The sequence below is a fragment of the Clytia hemisphaerica genome, unplaced genomic scaffold (assembly GCF_902728285.1).
Source record: "Clytia hemisphaerica strain Z4C2 unplaced genomic scaffold, Clytia hemisphaerica genome assembly, whole genome shotgun sequence".
NCBI lineage: Eukaryota > Metazoa > Cnidaria > Hydrozoa > Leptothecata > Clytiidae > Clytia > Clytia hemisphaerica.
In genome coordinates, this window is record NW_027103286.1 from 1396047 (window position 1) to 1419097 (window position 23051).

At 35.2% G+C, this 23051-nt stretch overlaps 2 protein-coding genes across 3 annotated transcripts; both read left to right on the top strand.

The window, feature by feature from the left end:
• Positions 1 to 14842, top strand: LOC136806339 (sin3 histone deacetylase corepressor complex component SDS3-like). 2 transcript variants are annotated; one of them, XM_067062905.1, is made up of 13 exons: positions 1 to 323; positions 849 to 902; positions 3344 to 3449; positions 4159 to 4260; positions 5376 to 5442; positions 6626 to 6681; positions 7294 to 7385; positions 8460 to 8519; positions 8615 to 8948; positions 9977 to 10055; positions 10916 to 10969; positions 11577 to 11610; positions 14615 to 14842. In XM_067062905.1, exons 1-13 carry the CDS (start codon positions 30 to 32, stop codon positions 14711 to 14713), a joined length of 1431 nt encoding a protein of 476 aa, XP_066919006.1. In that variant the 5' UTR covers positions 1 to 29; the 3' UTR covers positions 14714 to 14842. The 2 variants fall into 2 exon arrangements, with proteins under 2 accessions (XP_066919006.1, XP_066919014.1); XM_067062913.1 differs by having other exon boundaries at positions 7 to 323; positions 5382 to 5442.
• A 1357-nt stretch (positions 14843 to 16199) lies between these two features.
• On the top strand, positions 16200 to 22028 carry LOC136806294 (14-3-3 protein epsilon-like). The gene is made up of 4 exons (XM_067062854.1): positions 16200 to 16386; positions 20045 to 20381; positions 20860 to 21206; positions 21833 to 22028. Exons 1-4 carry the CDS (start codon positions 16323 to 16325, stop codon positions 21883 to 21885), a joined length of 801 nt encoding a protein of 266 aa, XP_066918955.1. The 5' UTR covers positions 16200 to 16322; the 3' UTR covers positions 21886 to 22028.
• The last annotated feature ends 1023 nt before the right edge of the window (positions 22029 to 23051 follow it).

Here is a 23051-nt window from a genome sequence, read left to right on the forward strand (position 1 = left end):
ACTCACAGGAATAAAATATAAACAAAATAATGACACGAGAAGCTGGGGCACAGTCTCCTGTTGACCCCTCTGTGGATGAACTGAAGACCAAGCGAGGTCGGAAACCTTCGCAAGCAAAACTTGCCATGTTGGAATCTAAGCGTTTATTTGCCGACAAAAGGAGATTTCCAGATGATAATGGTGATGGGGGTAACAAGAAATCCAAAAAGAAGAAAAGCTCAACAAATGATAAAAACAAGAAGAATTCTACCCCTGCAGCATCCACATCGACAACAGCATCAGATTTTAAGAACATCAATTTGAAAAAGAAAAAGAATGGGAAGGTATAAAATGTGCTCTAGTTGGCAATTTTATTGTTTTTGCCCAAATAAGGCCTAGTTTTCTTATAATGCGGATAAGATTTAACCTTAGAAGGACCATTTGACCCCTTCATACAGCCAACAACAAGGACCATATAATTGGAGTATTCCGTATCTGATGTTGGTAGGGAAATTTTTCTTTTTCTATCCCTAGATAGATTATCCCTTTTATCTTTTATGCCTAAACTTTGACTGACCTCTGTTATTCTGTTTTTATTCTCAATTTCAAAATTATTTAGGTTCCCAAACGCACGCCTGTCTGTTGAGCTAGGACGACCTTGAATGAAAATGTCCTTGTGTCATAAATAAGCCCAAGATCGTTGATTTTGAAGCACTTTCGTTTTAGGCTAATTTGTACACTTTAAGACCAAAAATTAATGCCCAAAAGGAACGACTTGAAAGTATCCCTTTAGGGGTAGGGATGAATAATACATCTGAACATCGAATTGGTTTTGAACGTGAACTGGGAATCGAAATTCTTTATTTTAGGGAAAAAATGGAGAGAGCAGTTTGAAAGGTAAATCAGCCAAAAATGACCATGAGGTAATGATTTATTCATCAATTCGTTTATTCATCGATTTGTTTATTCCTTTAAAATGTCCTTCAACTCAATACAGACATATTTACTAAATTCACATGTAGAAAGTTTATTTGCAATTATACTTGTTACAGTATATAAATCTTGTTATATTATTATGGGTTCAACTGTTCAATAAGGAAAAAAAAAGACAATAGATTTTGGTTGGAACAAATTGTTATCGTAAGTTGATCTAATGTTGACATCCCTCTACTTCCGTCACAAAACTTCTTTTTTTTCAATCAGTGATTTCAACCTTCCTTTTAATCCTATCTCTATAAAAAAGTGTCAGAACTACATGAGAGATGTCGACATTAGACAAACTTTCGGTAAAGTCTAATTATAATACAATGAGATTGGACCAGCAATTTTATTTTATTTTAAACAATATATTTCGAATACTTGTGATTCATCTTCAGGTTCTAAAATATAAAATAGTAAAACAGTTAAAACCATTTACAGTATGTGGCCCCCAAAACGGCGATCAAATTTAAAATTTCTCTCAAAGCTAGAGGAAAAGAGGTTTTACAAAAATTTTTCTTGCATGCCAAACTTTAACATCTCTACTTTATTTCCCGACAGCTATTTTTCAAAATTTTCAATTTCAACAATATTTTTCAATCGCTTAAAGATAGGTAGCTTTTTTCTAATGGCCCCCAAAACGGAGGTTTGCAATTTTAACGATTTCTCAAGATATCTTTAAGATATTGATACAAAATCTTGACCATCGTTTTAGAATGTGATTTAGAGGGTTTTGGGCATAAATTTGTTTGATAAAATTTTTACAGTACACCCCTGGTTGTCAAAATGCAGGTTTGGGGCCCCCAAAACGGAGGTGTAGTTAAAATCAAAATATTAAGCCCAGTGGTAATAGGAGGAAAAACTATGAACATATTTGTGTTTACCCTTAAATTTACGACCCGATAGATGTAAAATTTATGATTTTTATGAAATATTTCAAGATTTTCGATATTGCAAAGTCCAAACTGAAAATTTAGAAATTTTCAAAATGACAATTTAGATTTAACAACGTCTTAATCAAGTTTCTGAAAATCAATGTCTTTTGAAAATAGTTCCATTCATGTATGGAAAAAGCTGTGAAAATTTGAGAAGAAAAGCTTAACTGAAACTGAAAATATTAAGCTTTAAAGGTATTTTTCTCCTATATTTTTGCAAAAAAAATGACAGAATTTGCCATTTTTGCTGATTCAGCGAAAATTTTTATATATAATGTTAATTTTTTGTTATAAGCTATTAACTCAACCTGATAGGAATGGAATTCCAAGATCTTTTGATGTTTCTCATATTTAGAATTTTCGGTTTTATCAATGCTGATTCTAGGGTCCCAAAATACTGGTTGGCCTTTAAGATGCTATATCTTTTACCCATCCTCTAAAGTCACAGATGTATCTGCATTTTCTGAACGGCATTAGGTGTAGAAAGTTTCCTATACCCCATTTTCATAACTTATTTTCAATATCCAAGGAGCTAGAGTGAGTTATATGCAATTTTTATCTAATTTGGGTGTTAAAATATCTCCTTCATACGTAAATATGTTATTTTGAATCTGTCTCAAACCATCAAAAACATGCTCATTTTTTAGTATAACCATCATTCTTTCTAAATAAACAAAAATCGTTTAATTCTGATAAATCTACAAGTCAGAATCCTCATTTTAATGAAAACCTCCGTTTTGGGGGCCGTCTCCGTTTTGGGGGCCATATACTGTAGTAAAAATATATATTTTCCATAACACGCATACATACAACCTACTCTGATCAAAGAACTAATGTAACTAAAAAATCAAAATCAAAATTCACTAAATCAAAAGTGAATTCCACTACAAATTCCCCTAAGGCAATAAAATCTATTAAATCTTTATTGTAAGAGTTCTACTTTTGTATTCATCTTTGGTATTCAGTTTTGGTTTTACTTTATTAGTCCACAGTGCCTCAAGGGACATTAGGCATTGTTCAGATTTAATTGTGCGATCTAGAATCATTACATTTTCCATCAAAATTTCGCAATTACAATTTTGAAAATGGCTTCCCACTGGAGTGTTTACGTTGCGGTGCTCTTTGATCCTGGTAATTAAGTGCCTGGCAGTCTGCCCGACATAGCTCGATTCACATCGAGAACATTGAATTTGATACACTACCATGCTCTTGAGCTCCGTTTCAAGTTTTGCTTTTAAAGAAGGAAGAACGTGTTTAGTCATTTTCAGTTTTTTGACTATTTTGCACGGGGCATTAATCTTTTTCAAAGATTTTTCGAACTTGTCAGTAACGTTTTAATTATAATAGCCGCTTCATATCAACCAAAAAACTTTTTTTTTGAGATTTTGTGTTGAAACCTTTTTGTTTTTCTTTGCTAATTCTATACTTAATACTTTTCTACATGCTCTCAGAATGACCGTCGCAAGAAGAGAAAAGCTCCATCCCGATATCGTACTGAATCCACTGATGATGATGCTAATAGCTCAGATGATGAATTCTGGGACGCAAAGAAATCAAGTATTTATTATATATACATACCATTTAATTTTTTTTTCGACCGCGACAATTATTTCCCTTCAGGTAATTTACCTTTTTGATTAGAAAAATATTATTCACAAAAAATGTTTCAATGCACCATAAACCAAAACTATCTGTAAAGACAAACCTTCTTAAAATACAATGTATCCCAAAAAAAGCGGACGAATTTTAATTATATGAAGTAAAATCCTCATAATTTATACCAAATTTTATGACTCGTGTACTTATAATATTTCATCTCAAAAACCTAATCAACTATCTTTTGGGGAACATTCTGTGAATTTTTATGGTCATAGTGGTGTTTTCTAGTTTGATTGTCATTTAACAGGAATCGATTGTTTTGAAATTGAAACGTTCGTAAAACAAAAAACAACACGGTTTACAAGAGTACGGGATGTCCTGGAGTTTTTACAAGATACTTCACTAATTGGTCACTTTAAAAAGTGATAGTGATGACGCGTTCTTTAGAAAAAGTAATAAGATTCTTTTATTACAGGCTAACGACCAACCAAATCAAATAAGAGCTTGTAAAAACTCCAGCTTGTCCCAAGAGTACAGGTCGGTTCTACAACTGGAGACATTTTCATGGAAGATTTAGGTTATTTGTTGACCTACAATGGGTCAAGAATGTCATATCTATGTATTACACCAATTATTAAAGTTTAATTTGCTTTTATTATTATTTTAGGTGGTCGACATAATGATTATTACGACGATCGGGAAGATTTCTTCTTCGATTCTGATTCCGACGATGACCTCGATAACGAACTCCTTCAAAATTCGGATGAAGGTAATGACATTTTATGCAGATAAGAAAAAAGCTCTTCTAGAAAATGTACGTACATGGGGGGGGATGGAGAATATATCGTCCGGAGGGTAGTGAAAAATCTACAAAAGTTGCCTTGTCCGGGGGGTAAGTTTGCTCTGTTTGGGAATGATTTTGAATGTTCGGGTGGTTAACTGATGCTTGTCCGGGGGGTTAGACCTGTTGTCAGGGTGTCAAATGTCACAATGATTGGAAGGGTAAATATTTCAAAAATGTTGTATCCTCCACCCCCAAAATTCAATTTTTTTCTGGAAGACCCCTGTCCCCAATAGTGTAAAAAAATCTCAAGCTAAGTGGTAAATATTGACTAAAAAAGTTTATTAGTTTCAGCACTCCTCAGTTCATTTAACTCACCTTAGTCGATCGCCTCATGTTCTCATAGATTAATTTCCCTCTTGATACAGAGAATGACATTGACTTCAAAGTCCTGAAGGGGCTAGACCCGAAACTATTGGATGGGAAACAAAGCCACTTATTTCCCATCCAAAGCGCATGTGTCGCACCCGTGTCGTTTTTCACACAAATGCCAAATTGAAAATAAGACCAAACGCCAAATTTCGAAAAATATGCCACTTAAAAACTAAGAAAGGGCTAGATTCAATCCTTCGTTCAAAAAGCGGCACAAATATCAAGGCTTCACATCTTTTTTCTTGAAAAAGATTGCAGGTTCGTCTCTAGCCCCTTCGTGGCTTTAATCCAATGAAGTATAAGCCCGAAGGGCTAGAAGTCGATCTCCTTGGTAGGATTTGAAGCCAACAAATCCTACCAAAGTTGCGCGGCCTTGAGCGACTCGTCTGGTTTTTACACAAATGAAGATTGAAACTAAAATTTACCGCTAAATTTCGAAAAAAAAATATCAATCGTAAACAAAGGAATTGCTAGACTCAATCTGTCGTCAAAAATGCAGCGCATTTTTTAAGGCTTCACTTTTTCTTGCCTGAGAAAGGTTAGAGATTGAACTCTAGCCCTTCGGGCTTTAAACTCAATGCTTTAATATCAATGATTATATGATTTAAGAGAAACTGGGGTGGAGTAGGGCGTAATTAGAAAGGAGTATGTATTAATTATTATTCTCTTAGATACAGAAGACGCAAGCGAAACTGATATGGCCACACTGGAAGAAGAAATCTCCGAGATGAAAGAACAGTAAGTGGAATTTCTCTAACCCACTGATCTCTGACTACCTGACTGGATAGAGCTTCCCATATAAAAGAGGAAGCGTGTCCAGTTTAAGAGCTGACCAGTCCGCCATCTTGTTTTCAATTCTGGTCGTCAAAAGCACGATTCAAATGTTTTGAAATTCGAACGTTTGTCGTTCGAAATTTAAGGTAAATTGGAAAACAACATGACGGCTGAACACACTTCCACAAAAAATCCATGGGCAGTTAGCCTATCTAGTGTGTAAAAGATTTTTACTTATAATCCCTAAATTCAATTCTTATACGTGAGAGCCAAAATTAATGGAGAGATTTTGGATAGTCTTTCGACGATTTGTACTGTCAACTTTTGATTCTTTGCGGGGTTCTTACCATGTGGCGTTGTGACTTAAATGAGACAGGGGACCCCTTTCATTACGGCCCTGCCTATCAACTAGCTTGGTTATTTCGAAAATTAACTTAAATGGAATAAGGTAATACTGTATAAGACCCAAATAAAAACCTTCCAGTTGGACTGTTTTCCTATTCTACATCTGAAAGAAATTATTTTATATATTTTTGAATTTACCGTAAAAATATCTTGGATTGCAGCAGAAAACTATTTCCGTAATAATTAGCATGAACACGGTAATATCAGTGAAATTCGTCTTCAGGGGTCTTACTTAGATCCGGTGAACGACGAAGGCTCAAGGCACGAAAAACCTTAAAATTCACCGGTCTAAAAATTAGGTTTCCCGTCTTATGTAAGTACATATTCACGTTAATCAATACACCGGGGGTTTGCTAAGAATTCGCTGGCCTAGAAAAAAGGTAGATAGTTTACTGGTCTAAAATGCTAATTTTAGACTAGATGTAGATGTTACCGGGTTTTCGGACTCTAAACATTCGATTTTTTGACGTCAATTTTAGTTTTCGAAGCTCCTGCAGTAGCGAAAAAATCGAACTTGCGTCAAAGCACTTGAAAGGCTTCTATTTTTCAAAAATCGTCAAAGTGGAACTCACTGGAATGAAAAATCCCTTTTTTTGTTGAGGTGCCCGCTAGTATAAAATAAGGACTAGAATCTAGAATTTCTTGGAGTTAACTTTCATTTGCAAGCCTGTTAAAAACAAAGCAAAACCCCTGTTTTCTTATATTTTGTCTTTATTGAAACTTGACGCTTTTTCGATCTTAGGATGTATCAACAAAAGATAAAGGAATTGAAAGGCAAACTGGAAGAGCTTGAAAAAAGTAAGGTTTGATTATGTATTCATTCGAAGATATCACGATTTCAGTTCCAGCTGACAATTCTAAGTAATATAGTATAAAAGAAAGTCCGAAATGAGTTTTTTTTTCAACAAAATGAGTTGTTTTTTTTTGTTTTTGTTGTTTTTCATATATTGAGAAGTCAAAATGAACCTTTGACTTTTCTTTTACTATAATGTACCATGGTTTTATAAGATTCTATAGGATCTGCATTGGGTGGCATTTATTGCGTACAATAATTGTCCGATGAGAAAACGTCAGTGCTCGCGTAGCCTTTCCTCGACCCTAGGCCACGGGCTATTTCACATTTTGAAAAATCTTACTGCCTGTCATTCTTTTTCGGTTGAAGGATTTTCTCCCAATAAATGCTTGTAAGGAAATTACACTTTGTAAGGAATTACACTTGGTAGTTATGGGTAATCAGAAGGTCTTAATACAAATAGTGGGAAAACATCCTCCACATTGCCCGATGATGAAAGAAGAATCTCTCGAAATGTGTCCAAACGTAAATCTCGTGACCCAAGCCACGATAAACTTACAATACCAATAAATGATGTTAATAATTCCAACACATTTTCCATCGATTTTTTCCACTAGGGACACTTCCGGAATTCAAATCCAAATTTGAAGAACTGAAACGCGAGAAAGAAGACTGGATCCGAACGGCGTACGCGTACAAGTCGTATGAGGTAGCTTTCAAAATATGTTAAGAACTCTATCACAGAGATTAAGACCATGTTCAGACGTTACTGCTCCGTATCGTTCCGAAACGAAACGGTTCTGAAACAAGTGTCAAAAAAGAAGACGTTGCAAAGCAAAACAAATCGAAACGGTTTCACTCCACTAGCGAGATTATGTATCTGGAATTCTCTACGGCTACGGTTAAAGCGGCGAGGGAAATGGCGAGTAAGGCAAGTAATGGCGGGTGACAGCAAGTTCGATATTTGACGTACGGCATTATTTCGACTTTGCTTATACGGTGTTTTGTTGTTTTTCCCGTACAGAGCAAAGTAGACAACGACATGTCGCCTTTGGTGACGACCCGCATGGGCAGCCCCGCAACCGTAGCCGTAGAATATCTCCGATACATAATGTCGCTACTATTTTCATCGTTTTCTTGCTCCAAAACGTTCCGAAACCGATATGAACACTCTCGATCCGTAACTAACACCATACCGGATCGATACGAAACCGCAACGTCTGAATATGGTCTAAAGGTCATTGGTCTTGGCTAGCTACGAACGAGGATATACAATGATTCTACAGTCTCGCTATTTCGAACTTGAGCAGGGAATCCAATTCGTTCGAATAGCAGAGAGATTCGAATTATTGAAAGTATTTTAAAAGGGTTTCTCCTTGGTTGGGCTGGATAATAGATAATAGAAAGAACGGTTTTCAAATGAACTCATTCTCAGAAAGTTTTAGATTTTCACGAGTTTTAGGGGCAGTCTCTCTTGATAACCCTCCAGTTAAAACCCGTTTACCGTACAATGGGATAAAATTTCGTGGGGATTATTTTTCGCGCATGACATCATAGAAATTTGGAAAGGGCTCAAGCGCCAAACGTTTTAAACAAAACTCAAGAAATGTTAAATAAACTACTTTTTTAATGTTTACTGACATCAAAGAAGCGCTAATAATGTGTATTTCAACAACCATCATGCATGATTTGGCGGTAAAAGGCGTGAAAATATTGTCTACTAATAGTGTATTTCGCGAAATTGAGCTCAACCGCGAAATTTAATCTATCTTTATTTTTACAGGAGCGTGAAATAGACCGCGAGTATGAACGAGAAAAGAAACAAGCCAAGGAAGATTTTGAGGTATAATTGAAATTTATCTACTTCGTGAATTCACCCTTGAGGGAGTTAATCTAAAGAATCCTATATTTACTAAAAGTGTATTTCTGAATTTTCAGCAAAAGAAACAAGAACTGAAGGAACACTTAATCGCCGAACTCAACGAAAAGAAGAGATTGATAGAAAACGAAAAGACCACCCTGGAATTGAGCGGTGGTATCGGCCCCATACTTCCTCTTGAAGTCAAGCCGACTGTCACACGGAAATTACGACGCCGGGGGCCAGAACCACTTCCGGTGGCCGAGAAGAAACGCAAGACGAATTCGACGCCGTTGAACCTTTTGTTAAACGAAGAACAGATACTGGCAGACTTGAAGAAGATTGGAAAACACCACAAACCTCATAGTAGTAGTACGAGTGAAGAGAAAACACTGAAACCAAGCAAAAATGCAGGTTAAATAGCTTTTTCACCGTTATTTGAAACACAATTGGCCTTGAAATGGGCCATTCCATACCAGGGGGCGGATGAATATTTCCTGGGGGTCTCAGGAAAGTTTTTTCGCGTTGAAAAAAAAGTTTTTAGAATTTCCAGAGACTAATTTAATTCTCTAAGGGGTCTAAAGTTATTCTGAAACTTCCAGAGGTTAAATCCATCGTCCCTTAAAAGAATGAACAAGAATTTTCCGTAGGGTATTTTTTGCAAATTTTGCGATTTTTCCAGGCATTTTTCCATTTTCATCCACATATTATTAAGGATTTTTTGTTTTGCAAAAATTCATCCACCCCTCTGTATAGATATTAAATAAAAAATAAACCAGCAGACTTTGTGTTTTTTCGAAATCATAATAGTGGGATTGATTTTTGCTTGAGATTTACAGTATCATAGACCGACGTCACTTTCACCCACGATCAGTCATTTTTTCTAAGAAATGCAGAAAGAATATGTACAGGATGATTTAGTAACACCTTGCAGAGCTCCTGCAAGGCTTTGAGTGTTCCTATTTCGACCTGCGCATAGTTTTGTGTTTGATTTTATTTCCTTGGTGAAAATTATGCTAGTTAGGAAGAGGCAGCTTGCTTGAGATTTGGTTGAAGATAGTACCTAACTGTTGGATTTTGTCGAATCAGCCGAAAGATGTCTTTTAGATGCAACTTACATATTTAACATTGTTCTTCTGTTCTTCTTCAGAGGGATTTCCGGGATTTCCGTCTCTAATTTCAACAAAATTCTACGAAATTAATGAATTTTACTTAATTTGTTGTTTAAGTTCATTTCTGTCTGTGAGAAAGGTTTTGTTTTGACCTGACCATTGAACTTGAAATATTCTTAGCACAAAATATGACAGTTACCCAGTGAATACCATATCATGAAGCACACAACACCGTAAACCGTTAAAATTGTCTATAAAAGGATATCATATACTTCAACTTTTGTTTATATCCACGTATCATCACAATTCTTTTTTATCTCTCATTTTCAGACAAATGTGACCCTACAACTTTCCCTGACGGAACGGACGCCAAAATCAAAGATGAAAAACTTTTCTATAATAAAGAATGGTAAGGGTCATGGCGTTCTAAATTTAAGGCCATTCCATTAAATTTTATGTTACTTCTAACCAATAGAATGGTTTCTTTTCTTTTCGTTTCGGAGCGAAACAGAACCGTTACGTTTGAACATGGTCTAAAGCCAAGCAAACCTGAATTGACGCCAGCATCCGAGGGGCCTATTTTTGAAGTTGCTGCATTGTCGGGTAAAGTAAAGAGAAGAGAGGGAAAAAGTAGAATTCTGCTTTTTATTTTGGTATGCTGTGCGACAAACAGGAGCTATCAGAGAGGGAAACTTGTAGATATATAACGCCATTGTAAGGGGACAAGTAATTTATATGGACAAATCATTGTGCTTCGATTTATAGAAAAATTCTTTTGAATTCCTTTCACGTGGAGATTTCTAAGAATGAACTTCTCTCGTTTTTCGATGAGGCGTTATTTTTTAAGATTAATGAAATTTTTAATAAACGGTTGGACCTGATTGTTTTAGGTGTTGAAAACAGTACCTCCGAATAATGTAAATATGGGATAAAATCATAGCGAAATTCAAGAGACTTCTCTTTTGACAGCTGAATAAAATTCGAAGATTGACAAATGCAAATTCGGGTGCTTTTACACCAAGGATTATGTCTTGCGTATCATGTTCAAAGTTTCCTTATCAGTCCATTGATAGATGAACAAAGCAAAGCCCATTGACAACACTGTATTGCGATAAGAGAGGCGCTAGCCACTGTACTACGATACCAGAGGCTTTAGCCACTGCACGAGAATTGCTAGCTGCTTTACTTAGAATCAATTTAAAATTAGAGCTCTTAAAACATAAGCGTTTAAAGGTTTCTCCTTATATTTTTTCATCTTTTATCCACTAGGTACCAAAGTGGTGATCCAGTTTATTTGAATAGTCGAGATGGGGAACGATTTCAGTAAGCATTACTATTTTAAAAACCTAAAATATATTTATATACCCGAGTACACGCTCGATCTAGAAATAGATAGCGGATGCTTTGCTGCAGGACGTAGCAACCTCTATTCTTGATATTCATGACGTAATCTATTATACGGAAACACCCGAAAACACCGGGCGTTTGCCACCAGTTTTGATTTCAAACAATGAAACTGTTGGCAAACGCCCAATCTTTTTTGGGTGTTTCCGTATAAAAGATTACGTCATAGATATCAAGAATTAAAACAAAACGATTTTTAGCAGATTTCTCAACATTTTTGTCAAAATTTCGTTTTCCTCTCCCTCACTTATACTCTATCAGTATACCTTATAGGGAAAAGGATGGGCTTTGAGTTTTTCATGTTCAAGGGACAACAAACGTCTTGATATTATTGGGTTGAAATTCTCACAGATTGATACCATGTAACTCTTCTGAACTTGAACAAAAAGCCACTTTTGTGCAGCTCTCATAAACTGATATTTATTCAATACTTAATATTCCATTAGGACTGCATACTCTTAAAAGCGCATATTACATTTGAGTAGTTGTTAAACCTCTTAAACCTCCTTATAATTTGCTTTTTTAGCGCGCAGATTCATTCAATTACGAGTACTCGAGAGGTAAGTAACATTTTTCAATCTTTCCAGACTGTATCAAACTTTTGTTAGTAATTTCTATAGGAGACTGGTTCGCAGTGTACATGTATGGGACCAATTTCCATTACCTCCATAACCGTCGATACTTTTACCGGATTTAATTCCGCGAAATTTTCTGTACTTATTTTTGCGAATCAGTCGAAAATCAGTTGAAAATGGCCCTGACGGGCCAATTTTTCTCATAAAGAGCAAATTTACAGGGTCTTTTTTAAGCCGAAAGTGTGAGCTTGAAAATTTTGCGTTGGGATTTTTTAATTCATCGGATATTTCGAAGGAGGATTGGCGGCCGCCCACGCTAAAGCTCTAAAGGAGTGGACCAATTTTCTATCGAAGAGAAATCTAAACCTTTCAGATGTTGAAAATTTCCCCGACCTTTAGAGTTAGCGTGTCAGATGAAGATTTCTACATCTGGGTGTCAGATAAGAATTTTATTTTTGCAATCAACATAAAAGGGGTTGCGGAACGACCGTTCCGTTTTCGCAAAGCGAAGAAATTTCGACACTAACAAATTATTATTGATAATGTTTTCCAACTCAACTCTTTCTTTTTTATAAGAATTTTATAAGAACAATACGAGGCTCAAAAATTAAATACACCGGGTTTTGAGCAATTCAAAAACAATTTCAGGCTCAAAGTGCAAAAAAGGACAGCCAAACCTTTAAAAAAATTTACTGGTTCTTAAAAAAAAGAATGCAAGTGACAAAAAAGAACACACATGTTTCTTGTGCAATGGCTGAATGACCAACAACAAAGATATTACATTAGGCTTTAGGCTGGTAGTTTATCTGAATAAATTGAAAGACTTTTATCCCATCTTTTTGTGACTTTTTAAAACAATTACTTAGCTCTCTATAAAACTTTTACAAAGACAAATTTATCAACAATTCAAAAATTATATTATACATTTCCCTTCAAAATTAAAAAAAAAATAGTGCGTAGTTTGAAAGATGATCTTGAGCTTTTCAGTCATTAGAACCTAGTATACAATCTCTCAAAATGTGCTACCTCTTTATGATATCATTCACTTCAAATGTAGTATCAATTTTCCGAAAAGGAATCAGCAGCCTAGCAATAGACCTTTTTTCAAAGAGGGTGGCCCTGTTGAATAATTATGCAGTCCAGCAGAAAAACAATGATAAAACCATGCATAATTATTACAATATGCATGATACAGTAATTATGCATGGCTCTATCATTGTTTTTATGGCTGAACTACACAATTATTCAACAGGACGTCCTCTTTGAAAAAAGGTCTATAATTTCCAGTAACTAATGAGATTTTTTGCGTGATGAAATTTTGTCTTTTTGTGAGTCTATTTTTGCGATATTGGGTGTTCGGCAAAAAGATGTTCCCAATGTTTCATTTATAAAATCAATCCAAACCAGTCCAAACTAATTTTTTCAAGAACCTTGCCTTGCAAAATAAAATTCAAAAACTTCTATAATTCATATATACAGTATAAGTTTAATTTAAAGTAATGCCATTACTATTTATTAGGTGGTAATAATAACAAGCGTTATCTACAATCTCACGCTAGCATCAAAAGTAACATATAGGTACTTTCATCATTTAAGTTGTCTTTTGGGCTAAAGGCATTATTCTATTTGATGATGATCAAGCTCCAATGTTGAACAAAAATCTCTCGAGAGTCAGCAAGCGATAATGGAATCAACAATCAATCCAATCCGCCAAATCAAAATGATTCCATTATCAAATAAATATTGAAGAAATCTTCAATGACGAAAATAGCAACTAGTAATTATCATTTTGATTCTACTTTCCAGTACAGTCTTCTCTTTTGTCTCGTAAACATTGCACGGAATAACATGGAACTCGCACAATTTATATTCAGCAGAAGAGGACCATTTTATTATTCTCCATCAATCACAATCTGTTCATACAGTCATAATATATATATATATTTTGGTTTTATGCTGCTTCTTTGTTGTGCACGTTCACCCACCAAAACTCTGAAACACTGCTGATTCAGCCAGTCGGCCGATCGGTAGTTAAAAGTCACCCATCACATCAATCAAGCTCCTTCACCTGAACCCTGAAGACAGAAGAGATGAAAATAATTATAGTTAGAGTAAAATGAAATAAACACACGACCCATATGAATAAAAATAAGCCTGTGGAAAGAAAACAGGGCCATATGATATCCATGAAGCACATGGCAGAGAAAAAAACATTTTGTTTTGTGCTAGATGAAATCCAATCCAATTTAATACAAAAAAGTCAACACAAAGAAAAAGTACTAATGTAACATTCCAAAGGTAGTTGAAACTATAAAGGGAAAAAAATTAAGATTTACCTTTCAATGGGCCATATAATCAGGTATAATCAGTCCAAAAGTTAATGCATGCACCTCAAAAACCGAAGAGATTCGTTGGTTTTCAGGGCCATCTTTGTTGTTTTGAAAATGAAACGCAGAAAAAAAGACTGGGCCCATGTCTGGAAGAAGCGGGAAAAAAGCAAAGGAGATAAAGTTTTGGTACTATTACTATTATTTGTACAAAAGTTGCAATTTTCATAAAATATCTTACATTATAATACTCAAAACATAGATTATATTCTATTAAAATAAGTAATTTATGAAACAAATACTTCAAATAGTGCTAAACTAATTCAAACCCCATCCAACACGTAGCAAGGTCGATATTTCGCCATCCCACCGGCTCATTTTCAGAAATTTTCGTACATATACAGATTTTTTTACGCCACGCGCAGATCTAGAGAAAGGATGCTACACTCCCTATTCGGGCGCTTCGCGCCCTCAAAACGGTCGTTCCGCAAAAAAGCTAAAAATTCTCACAAAAAATTAATCCGATCAAGTTATCACTTGAATAGAATCGTTTAGATTTCTGAAATCTGTTTTCAATAACTTCATGTTGTGTCTCTTTTTCAAAACAATTATACTTGGGGTCGCTGGGATGAAGTTAGACAATGTCTTTCGTTTCGTTACAGATCTGGATCAAGAAACTAACGGAAGGAACACGATTGAAAATTTACGTCGGTCATTTACAACGCGGTAAATACGCTATCGAACGACGAGAAAAGAAATAAAAACATTTTCTCGATTTTTGTTATTCGCTCCCTTTTTTATGTATATAGCATTTTCTTGAATATAATTTATTTTTTATTTTGTCCCTCTAGGTAATTAACACACTTAAATAAATTAGATATTTAAAAACAGTATTACTGCTTAGTGTCATTTGTCATTTCAATCTCCAAAGATCTCTTAAGAAGTACTTTTCCTATACTGCTTAGCTCTGTCATGTTTTCTTGTATCAAAGGCCTTATCCGTACGTGCTTTGGCTTGGTTTCTTAAAGCTACGCGTTTTTTTTATAAGAACAGACTATATAAGAACATAAGGCTTCGCTGGCCAAAATGTTAAGAACATTTTAAGGCTTTGTGGACTCAAAAACATCGTATTTCTTATGAAAATGATCAAACATATTCACAAATTGACCAAAATAAGAACATGTTGAGAAAATTTTTAGGCTTAAAACTCAAAAAATTAAGAACGTCCGAAGGCTTCATAATAATGTTCTTATTAAAAAAACGTGTATGATCTCCTCTCAAAAGTTAAAGCTCTTTAAACTAGGCTTAAAATGGACAAAAATGGACCTTGTTTGGAGGCCTGTAACTTTTGATGCAAAAAAGATATATAAAAGATCTGAAAACATATTCAAAATCAGCCAAGTTCAAAGTTTCAGAAAAGTATAAATTCAAAATTTCATTTTCTTTATCTTCATTTTGGAAATTTTTCCTTACAATCTCGGTCAAAATATATTGAGAATTTTGATTAATTCCTCGTCTTTAGCAATTTAAAGTTCGGGCGAGAAAGTCGCTTTCGGGCTATTTGTTAAAATCGGATATTTCAATTATCGGGAGAGGTTTATATAGAGTCCTATTGGACAATTCTTAAGAACTTTTGGAACTGCACCTCAGATCCTAAGTCTTAAGTTCAATGATAAAACTCTACCCTTCCAACCTAAGTTAGAGCGCTTCCAAATCTTTTATGGCAAGATTTCGTGGGAATTTCCCTTTTTTTCTCAAATATTATTTATTACCTTCATTGTAAGATTATCTTTTCAACTCTCCTTCGAGTGCAATGTATCAAAACGTGCGGACTGCCAATTTTTTTGAAGAAGACTTTAGCTGGGGCTTTTTCAGGCCCGTCTTCGTGTAGTGCGTCTTTGAAAAATCGGAATAAATTTTACTGTCGGCGGCATGGGGCGTGGCGGGGGACTGGAGGCTACGGTTTTGTTGGCTACTTTTGTCGGTCATAGGTTATGCTAACTACATACTCTGGCCACCTGAAAGGTAAACATATTAATTTAGTTCATTTGTATTCCCTGAATCGTCTTTGAAAAAATATATGAGATTGTCATGGGGGATTTTGTTAATTTGTTAGGCATCTACATCAACGGGATGGACATCAACATAGGGCGGGCTGGTATGGTATGGCGGGAATATTAAAGTACGCCCGACATATCTGCCATTTTTGCGATCGCTGTGCAAAATTTTGGCTGCTGCGCGAAAGAAAAGAAAGCTTGAATCAAACAACGCCAACACAAATCTGACAGCAACTTTTCTGTCAAAACTGTTGTAAAATTGAAAATTTATCATTCCACATTGGAAGCATTTTCGAACTTTTCCTAGATAGAAATGGCTGATAAAGAAGAGAAGGTTTATCTCGCACGTTTGGCTGAGCAAGCTGAGAGATATGAAGGTAAATACATATTATTTTATTTTCACATATTTTTTGACATCTCATCTCTTTGCCTTTTCTTTTTACAGATTTGGTAGGTCTTTCATTTTGCCTTTCAGTTGAGAAAGTTACCTACTCTCAGGTGCCTAATAAACTTGCCCCCACGCTTATTAATTTTTCGAAAAATTTCTTATCAAGTATTTTTTTTAGATAGACTGCTAATAGATAGACTATTCTATTATATTCTATTATGGTTGAGTTACAGGAGGCTCTGGGAGCCCATTCTCGCAACTATAGATGCTTTGAGTAAGCATCCCGTCAGCACCTTGAACTGACTACCCAATTCTCCCACATGGCATGGGTTGACCCGGGCGAAGGCAAGGTTTGTTCACTTGCCAAAGTGAACCGTTGTGAGTGGGAATCGAACCTTGGTCGCCTGTACAGGAATCAAGGTTGATGTCCACTATACCACAAAGACCTTTTCGCCACATTTCGCTAAATGCTCAGAGCGCGACGGCCCATTTCCCTTTCCTATCTTTCACCTTACCTGTTTAATCTTCTTTCTGAGACTTAGTTTCTCATTTCTGACTGAGTTTTTATACCTGTCAATCATTTGTCCATCAATTTCGACCAGACTAATTTTCGCACCGAGTGGGATTCAAACTACCACCAAAGAAAGACCTTCAGTTTCGGAAGCCATTGCGCTATCCGTTGAGCCATTGCCGCACAGCCTAATCACGCAATTCATAACATATTATACCAAACTGGCAAAAGACGGGGGTGATGTTATTATAATATGGGTAAGAGTACCCCTTGTTTAAACCTGACTGAAATTGGAGCCGTTACTAACAACCCTGCGGGGCCCAAGGCGCCGAGTATGCACCCGGCACAGTGACAAGCCGTTACTAGCAACCCTGACCCTACCTCCCAATACCCCCTGAATCACAGAATGACGGATAGGAAAAATTATCGGGGAAAAAAATTGCTCGTCGCGCTCTGAGGAATCAGCGAAATCTTTTTCGCCTTTCCATCCGCCATCTTGAATTGTATGCAAAAATACAGGAACGAAAAAGCCGTGGTTGGATTTAGTTGGAAAATATGCACAACATATGCAAGTTTACACAAAGATTAAAAAGTCAACAAAGCATCTTATAAAGAAATATTATAATCATTAGAACAATAAAAGATGGAATTTCTTAATCCAAAAAGAAATATTTACAGAACAACAAAAGCCTTTTAGAAATTTGTTCTTATAAAGACATAGCATATTCTGTTTTCATGCCATTAAAAAAATCCACGAAGACGGAGTACACACATCAACTTTCAAAACACGCAAACTGAAAGTAGTAATTATGACGTCACACATTCAGCAGGCTCAGATCAATGTTTTGATTTGTTCGTTTGGTGGCTCTATTCCCAGGAAAATAATTTACCGTCAGCCGTATAAGGATTATTTTTGTACCTTCGGTGATTTTTCAGCTTGAGTTTATGTCTAATGTTATGGTTTTTTGAAGTGCTTGTTCTAAGACATATGAGCGAATTTTATTATTTCTAGTTTTCAAAAGAAGCAAATTTAATCTTTCTTCTACAAGTTTACATTTTAATATAATGCCAATTATGCATGTAAGTTTTATATTAATACTTTCTTTTTGCATATGTTTTACATACTTTCTAAGGGAATTTCACCACGGCAATTCGGCCACCATAATTTTTGCATACAATTCAATATGGCGGATGGAAAGGCGAAAAGGTCTATTCATGTAATAGTACAGTACTGTACTTATTTTACAAGAGCTTGTTACAGTTATTTTTGTTCTTTCGTTGCATTTTCATCTTTTACTTGTATTAAAACATTTAGTCTTATTGTTGTGTTAGACGGCAATCACAAATATCTTCATTTTGCGTCCTCGTTGGGTCTAAAAAGTGAGTTAGTCAGTCGGTTGGTTGGTCGTAAAAATTCTGAAGAAGCAGGAAAAAATCTGGAAAAAACAAATTGTTATTTTAGGAGTGGATAACAATCCTTGATATTCAAAAAACTCAACATCCTTACTGTATATACAAAAGTTATCTTTTTGATTGAATCCCAAACATTTGTCTTAAGTGTTCACTTTCTCCACAATATTAATAATTTACATGTAGTACACTTTCGGTCAGTCGGGTTCATATACGCATGGTTTTTTAAACAACAATCAAAACTATCTGGGGGTAAGTGTAACACAGATTATTCTTAAAAGTAAAGAAGTATCTTTTGGCATTGACAATCAAATATAATATATTATATACATTATATATATTTTCTTAATTAAAAAATACAAAAAAACAATTTTGCATTTGTGAAAAATAAAAATAAAGAAATGATGAATTAATACCATCAACGGGTCTTACTTGGGATGATTGGTTGAAACATAGTACCATAGGGTGAAAACACGACTTAGTAAAGCGATGACTTACTACAGCACCGGAAAATTTTTAACCCACATAGAAACAAATGGCTGTTGCTAATGAGCTGGTTCATCCTTTCAATCATGGTTTTTTTTAGTAAACCCATGTTAAGATTAGGCTACAATCTATCACATGCTGCTTTATTTGAAAATCTATAGGCTGTCTGGAATTTCGAATAATAGAAGAAATTGCGATTTTTTGACAAGGTTACAAATTTTTTCCTTGAAATCAGCATACACCATCTGAGGTTTTTAGCTTTCTAGTGCTAAAATTTGTTTTTAGCTACCATTTCCAGCTCATTAGTGATACAGTAAGCCAAAGTTTAACAGTCATTGGGCCGATTTTCAGACCGCGCCAGTGAAACTCTGTTCCGCATTTCATCTGCCATTTTCAGTGCTTTCGAAAAATTATTTCTTGCTGGCACGGGGTAAGCAGACAATTCTTTGCAAAGGGGATTTTTTGTGTTTTGAATATAAAATAACTTTGGAAATACTTAACCAATTTTAAGGACACATAAAAGTACTGACAAAATTTGTAAACAAACCGCATGCCAGCGGGATACAAAATCAAAACAAATGTCACATATCAAAACAAAAAGTAAAAACAAATATGGCTGATTTTGATTGTTCAATTGTTTTTACAAGTTTCTTTTGGACACGTGATTTTAATTGTTCTCTTTAATGACACGTGGTGGTTCAAGCAATGTTTACATTTTACTACTTTTATGTCTCTTTAATAAATGACCCCTCATTTTTCTCACAAAGGTAAGGACTTTCAATTAAAATTAGTTTGGTTTTCAAAAATTAAGTGGAAAATTTTGGCCTGTCCACTCTAAACGTGGGATTGTTGATATCTGGCCTTTATTTTCGCATATTTTTATATCTCTTTGACAACAAATTTGTTTTGATAATTCCACCAAGTTTATCAATCATGCTTTCTGTTATAACATTTCACAATAATTTTCACTGATAGCGCGCCCTTTTTGATTTTTTGTTTTCATTCAAAATGACTGGCTGCCAATTGGAAAATCAGGGAGCGCCTGCCACCTAACTGCCTCCCGCCCGATATGATGAACAAATAACGAGTGTGTAACTTGCTGCGTGAATAACAAGCCTTTAATAAAAGCAGAATTTTCGTGAAATTGGAGTCAGATTTAGATTTTCTGTCCAGATTAACAAAAGCTGGTTGTAACACTGCATATAGCAATATTTTTGATTTTTCTTTTGTTTTCATTTAGAAATGGTTGAATACATGACATCCATAGCAAAGATGGATGTTGGTCTAACCCAAGAAGAACGCAATTTGCTGTCTGTTGCTTTCAAAAATGTGATTGGGGCTCGTCGTGCATCTTGGAGGATAGTTTCGAGTATTGAGGAAAGCCGCAAGGATACTGAGGAGAGTGCATTGGCAACTGATTACCGTAAAAAGATTGAGACTGAATTGCAGCGGATTTGTAATGAGATTCTCGATTTGTTAGAGAAACATTTGATTCCAAGTTCGACAGTGGAAGGAGATAGTACCTCAGCAGCATCAAATACAGAGCAAAAAGAAGCTCATGTCTTCTATTATAAAATGTAAGAAAACCTCCTTCTCCTTCAAAGACCAAACTTTGTTACTTCACTTCTCAGTCTTCTATACTTCAATTTGAATGAAAAACAAAAAAATTTCTAAAGAGGTAAAAGGTAAAAACATTTTAAAATTACGGCCCTCACTAATCAGTAATAATTATGGTTAAAAATTACAATTATTCTCATTCCTTTCAAAATCAGATATAACCATTGACCTTTATATAGACCCCATAGCCAGTTTCCCAATCCCGTCCAAGCAAAATATTTTGATCGGAGTTTTTTTTAAGTGGTACCTGCATCGAGAGCGCTAGGTCTACTTCTCTTGCACAGTTGTGGTATAGCGCCGTTTGTCATTAGGTAAGATTTTAACATACAATGCCTTTTTTGCGAGTACCCCTTAAAAAATCTCCGATCAAAGATGGCGGATATAGCGAATTATATAATGAATAATAGAATTATTTAACCAAGTTTAATTTATTCTCAGGCAAGGTGATTACTTACGATACAAAGCCGAATTCACAGCAGGGAATGACAAGAAAGAAGCGGCCGAAGCATCTCTACTTGCTTACAAAACAGCTTCAGATGCTGCTGCTACCAACCTTCAACCCACGCATCCAATTCGTCTTGGTCTAGCACTCAATTTCTCTGTCTTCTACTATGAGATTTTAAACGCTCCTGATCGCGCGTGCAAACTAGCTAAGAAATCATTTGATGAAGCTGTTGCAGAGTTAGACGGTTTACCAGAAGAGAGTTATAAAGATTCAACACTTATCATGCAGCTGTTGAGGGACAACTTAACTTTGTGGACTTCTGAAATATCAGGTGGTGAAGGTAAGGAAAAATATGACTTTTTGTCCACAATTTAATTCAGCAACCAGCACGTGTATTTTGGCTGGTGATCTGCAATCAGGGACAAAATACTTGGCACAAAAGGGAAATTCACCGTGTTTTGAATGATCTAAAGTAGGTTTGAAGGGTAGATTTTTAACTCTGAGTTTTAACGCTAGACTTAAGACCTTAGGATCTGAGGATCCAAAAGTTCAAAAATGGTCCAGTAGGGCTTGAAATATAGCCTAGAAACCAATAAATCCCTCCCAGATCGAAATATTCGATGAAATCAAGTTGAAGGCCTGAAAATTGACATTCTCGCTCGAACTTCAATTTTCGAAAAATTGTAAATTAGCCAAAAGTGCCAATATATTATGACACTGATTGTGGCATCTAAATATTTAGTTTAACGTGTTAACTTAAAGGATGGAGCTCAGCCACAAAATTTAGTTTCTACTAAGTTTTATGTCATTGAAATAGAATAGATCAGGGCCTTTTATTTTGGAACTTATTTTAAAGAGAACTTAATTACGCTAATCATTACAAAATACTGATTCAAATAGATAAGGACTCAACGTTCACTCAAATTCTTCTTTAGAATTAACTTTCTAAAATTATTTTTCATTTAGATGACAAAGAAGATTCGAATACAAAACTTCAAGATGTCGATGATGACGAATGAGCGGTCGCGCGGACAGAAACATATGATGTAAAAGTAATTGGTAGTAGGAGAGATCTGTTGTTAGGTAATCAAAATGATTATCACTAATGTTTTTTAATCTAGTATATTGTGAGAAAATGATGAAAAGTTTTTATTGTTATTGTTTGCTTATTATTTTATTTATTTAAATTCGAATTATTATTTGTTTGTCCGCCTTTTATTTTCTTTATATATTAGATTTTTGTTTCCTTAGATAATTATGCTTAGATTGATATTGCAACCTTTAGGTGTTCTCATTGACCTTTATATACCCTGGACAAAGTTTCTCAATCCCGGCAAAGCAAAGTCTTTTTGAAAGTAGTACCCTAAAGGTATGATGATGTAGCGCCGTTAGACGTTAATTTTTAACATTGTAATGGCTCCTTTGCGGTTACCACTTTCAAAAAAACTTCCATCAAAGATGGCGGATATAGCTTTGTCCAGGGATATATAAAGGTCAGTAGGTGTTCTGAAGAACATTTGTTTAGTACAATTTCTTCAAATTATTTCAGTTTAAAAATTTGCACTATTTGATTTGAATACTACGGTTGACTCTCTCTAATTCGATCTTCCAGAAAAAATCCGTTCATGGGGGTGGAGGATGAATTGTCCAGGGGTATTGAAAAAAATTACAATGTCCAGGGGGTAAATTCCAATGTCCACGGAGTTGATTTGATGTTTGTCCAGGGGTATAACCCGTATCCAGGGGGTTAAAAATCAAAATGTCCAGGGGTAATTCATGAAAAAAATAATATATCCTCCACCCCCCATGAACGGATTTTTTCTGGAAGAGCCCAATTCGATCTTCAAGCCGGACCAAGAATTTTCTTCGAATTACAGAGACTTATTATATACTACTTTCTAGCTAAGGGGACGGATATTTTAGTTCGAATTACGAAATTAGAGAGAGTTGACTGCGGTTACTTGGCAAAGATCTTTTTGCAAATGCACCAGTAATTTTTCATTAATTTGTTACTAGATGAATTCTACTTCTACTTACTCACTTTAGGAAATAGCACCACGCGTCATCATTACACTTGCCTCCAAAATTAGCATTTTATGAACCAAATTTTACTTAATATCAATATAGATGATAATTAAAAGATAATATATTCATAATAAATATGTTTAGAATTTTTTGAAAGCTA

Coding starts and splice junctions, on each gene's coding strand:
- LOC136806294 (XM_067062854.1), top strand. CDS start 16,323: ATGGCTGATAAAGAAGAGAAGGTTTATCTCGCACGTTTGGCTGAGCAA. Junction 16,387..20,044: donor GCAAGCTGAGAGATATGAAG/GTAAATACATAT, acceptor GTTTTCATTTAG/AAATGGTTGAATACATGACA. Junction 20,382..20,859: donor CATGTCTTCTATTATAAAAT/GTAAGAAAACCT, acceptor ATTTATTCTCAG/GCAAGGTGATTACTTACGAT.
- LOC136806339 (XM_067062905.1), top strand. CDS start 30: ATGACACGAGAAGCTGGGGCACAGTCTCCTGTTGACCCCTCTGTGGAT. Junction 6,682..7,293: donor ACTGGAAGAGCTTGAAAAAA/GTAAGGTTTGAT, acceptor TTTTTCCACTAG/GGACACTTCCGGAATTCAAA. Junction 7,386..8,459: donor ACGCGTACAAGTCGTATGAG/GTAGCTTTCAAA, acceptor TTATTTTTACAG/GAGCGTGAAATAGACCGCGA.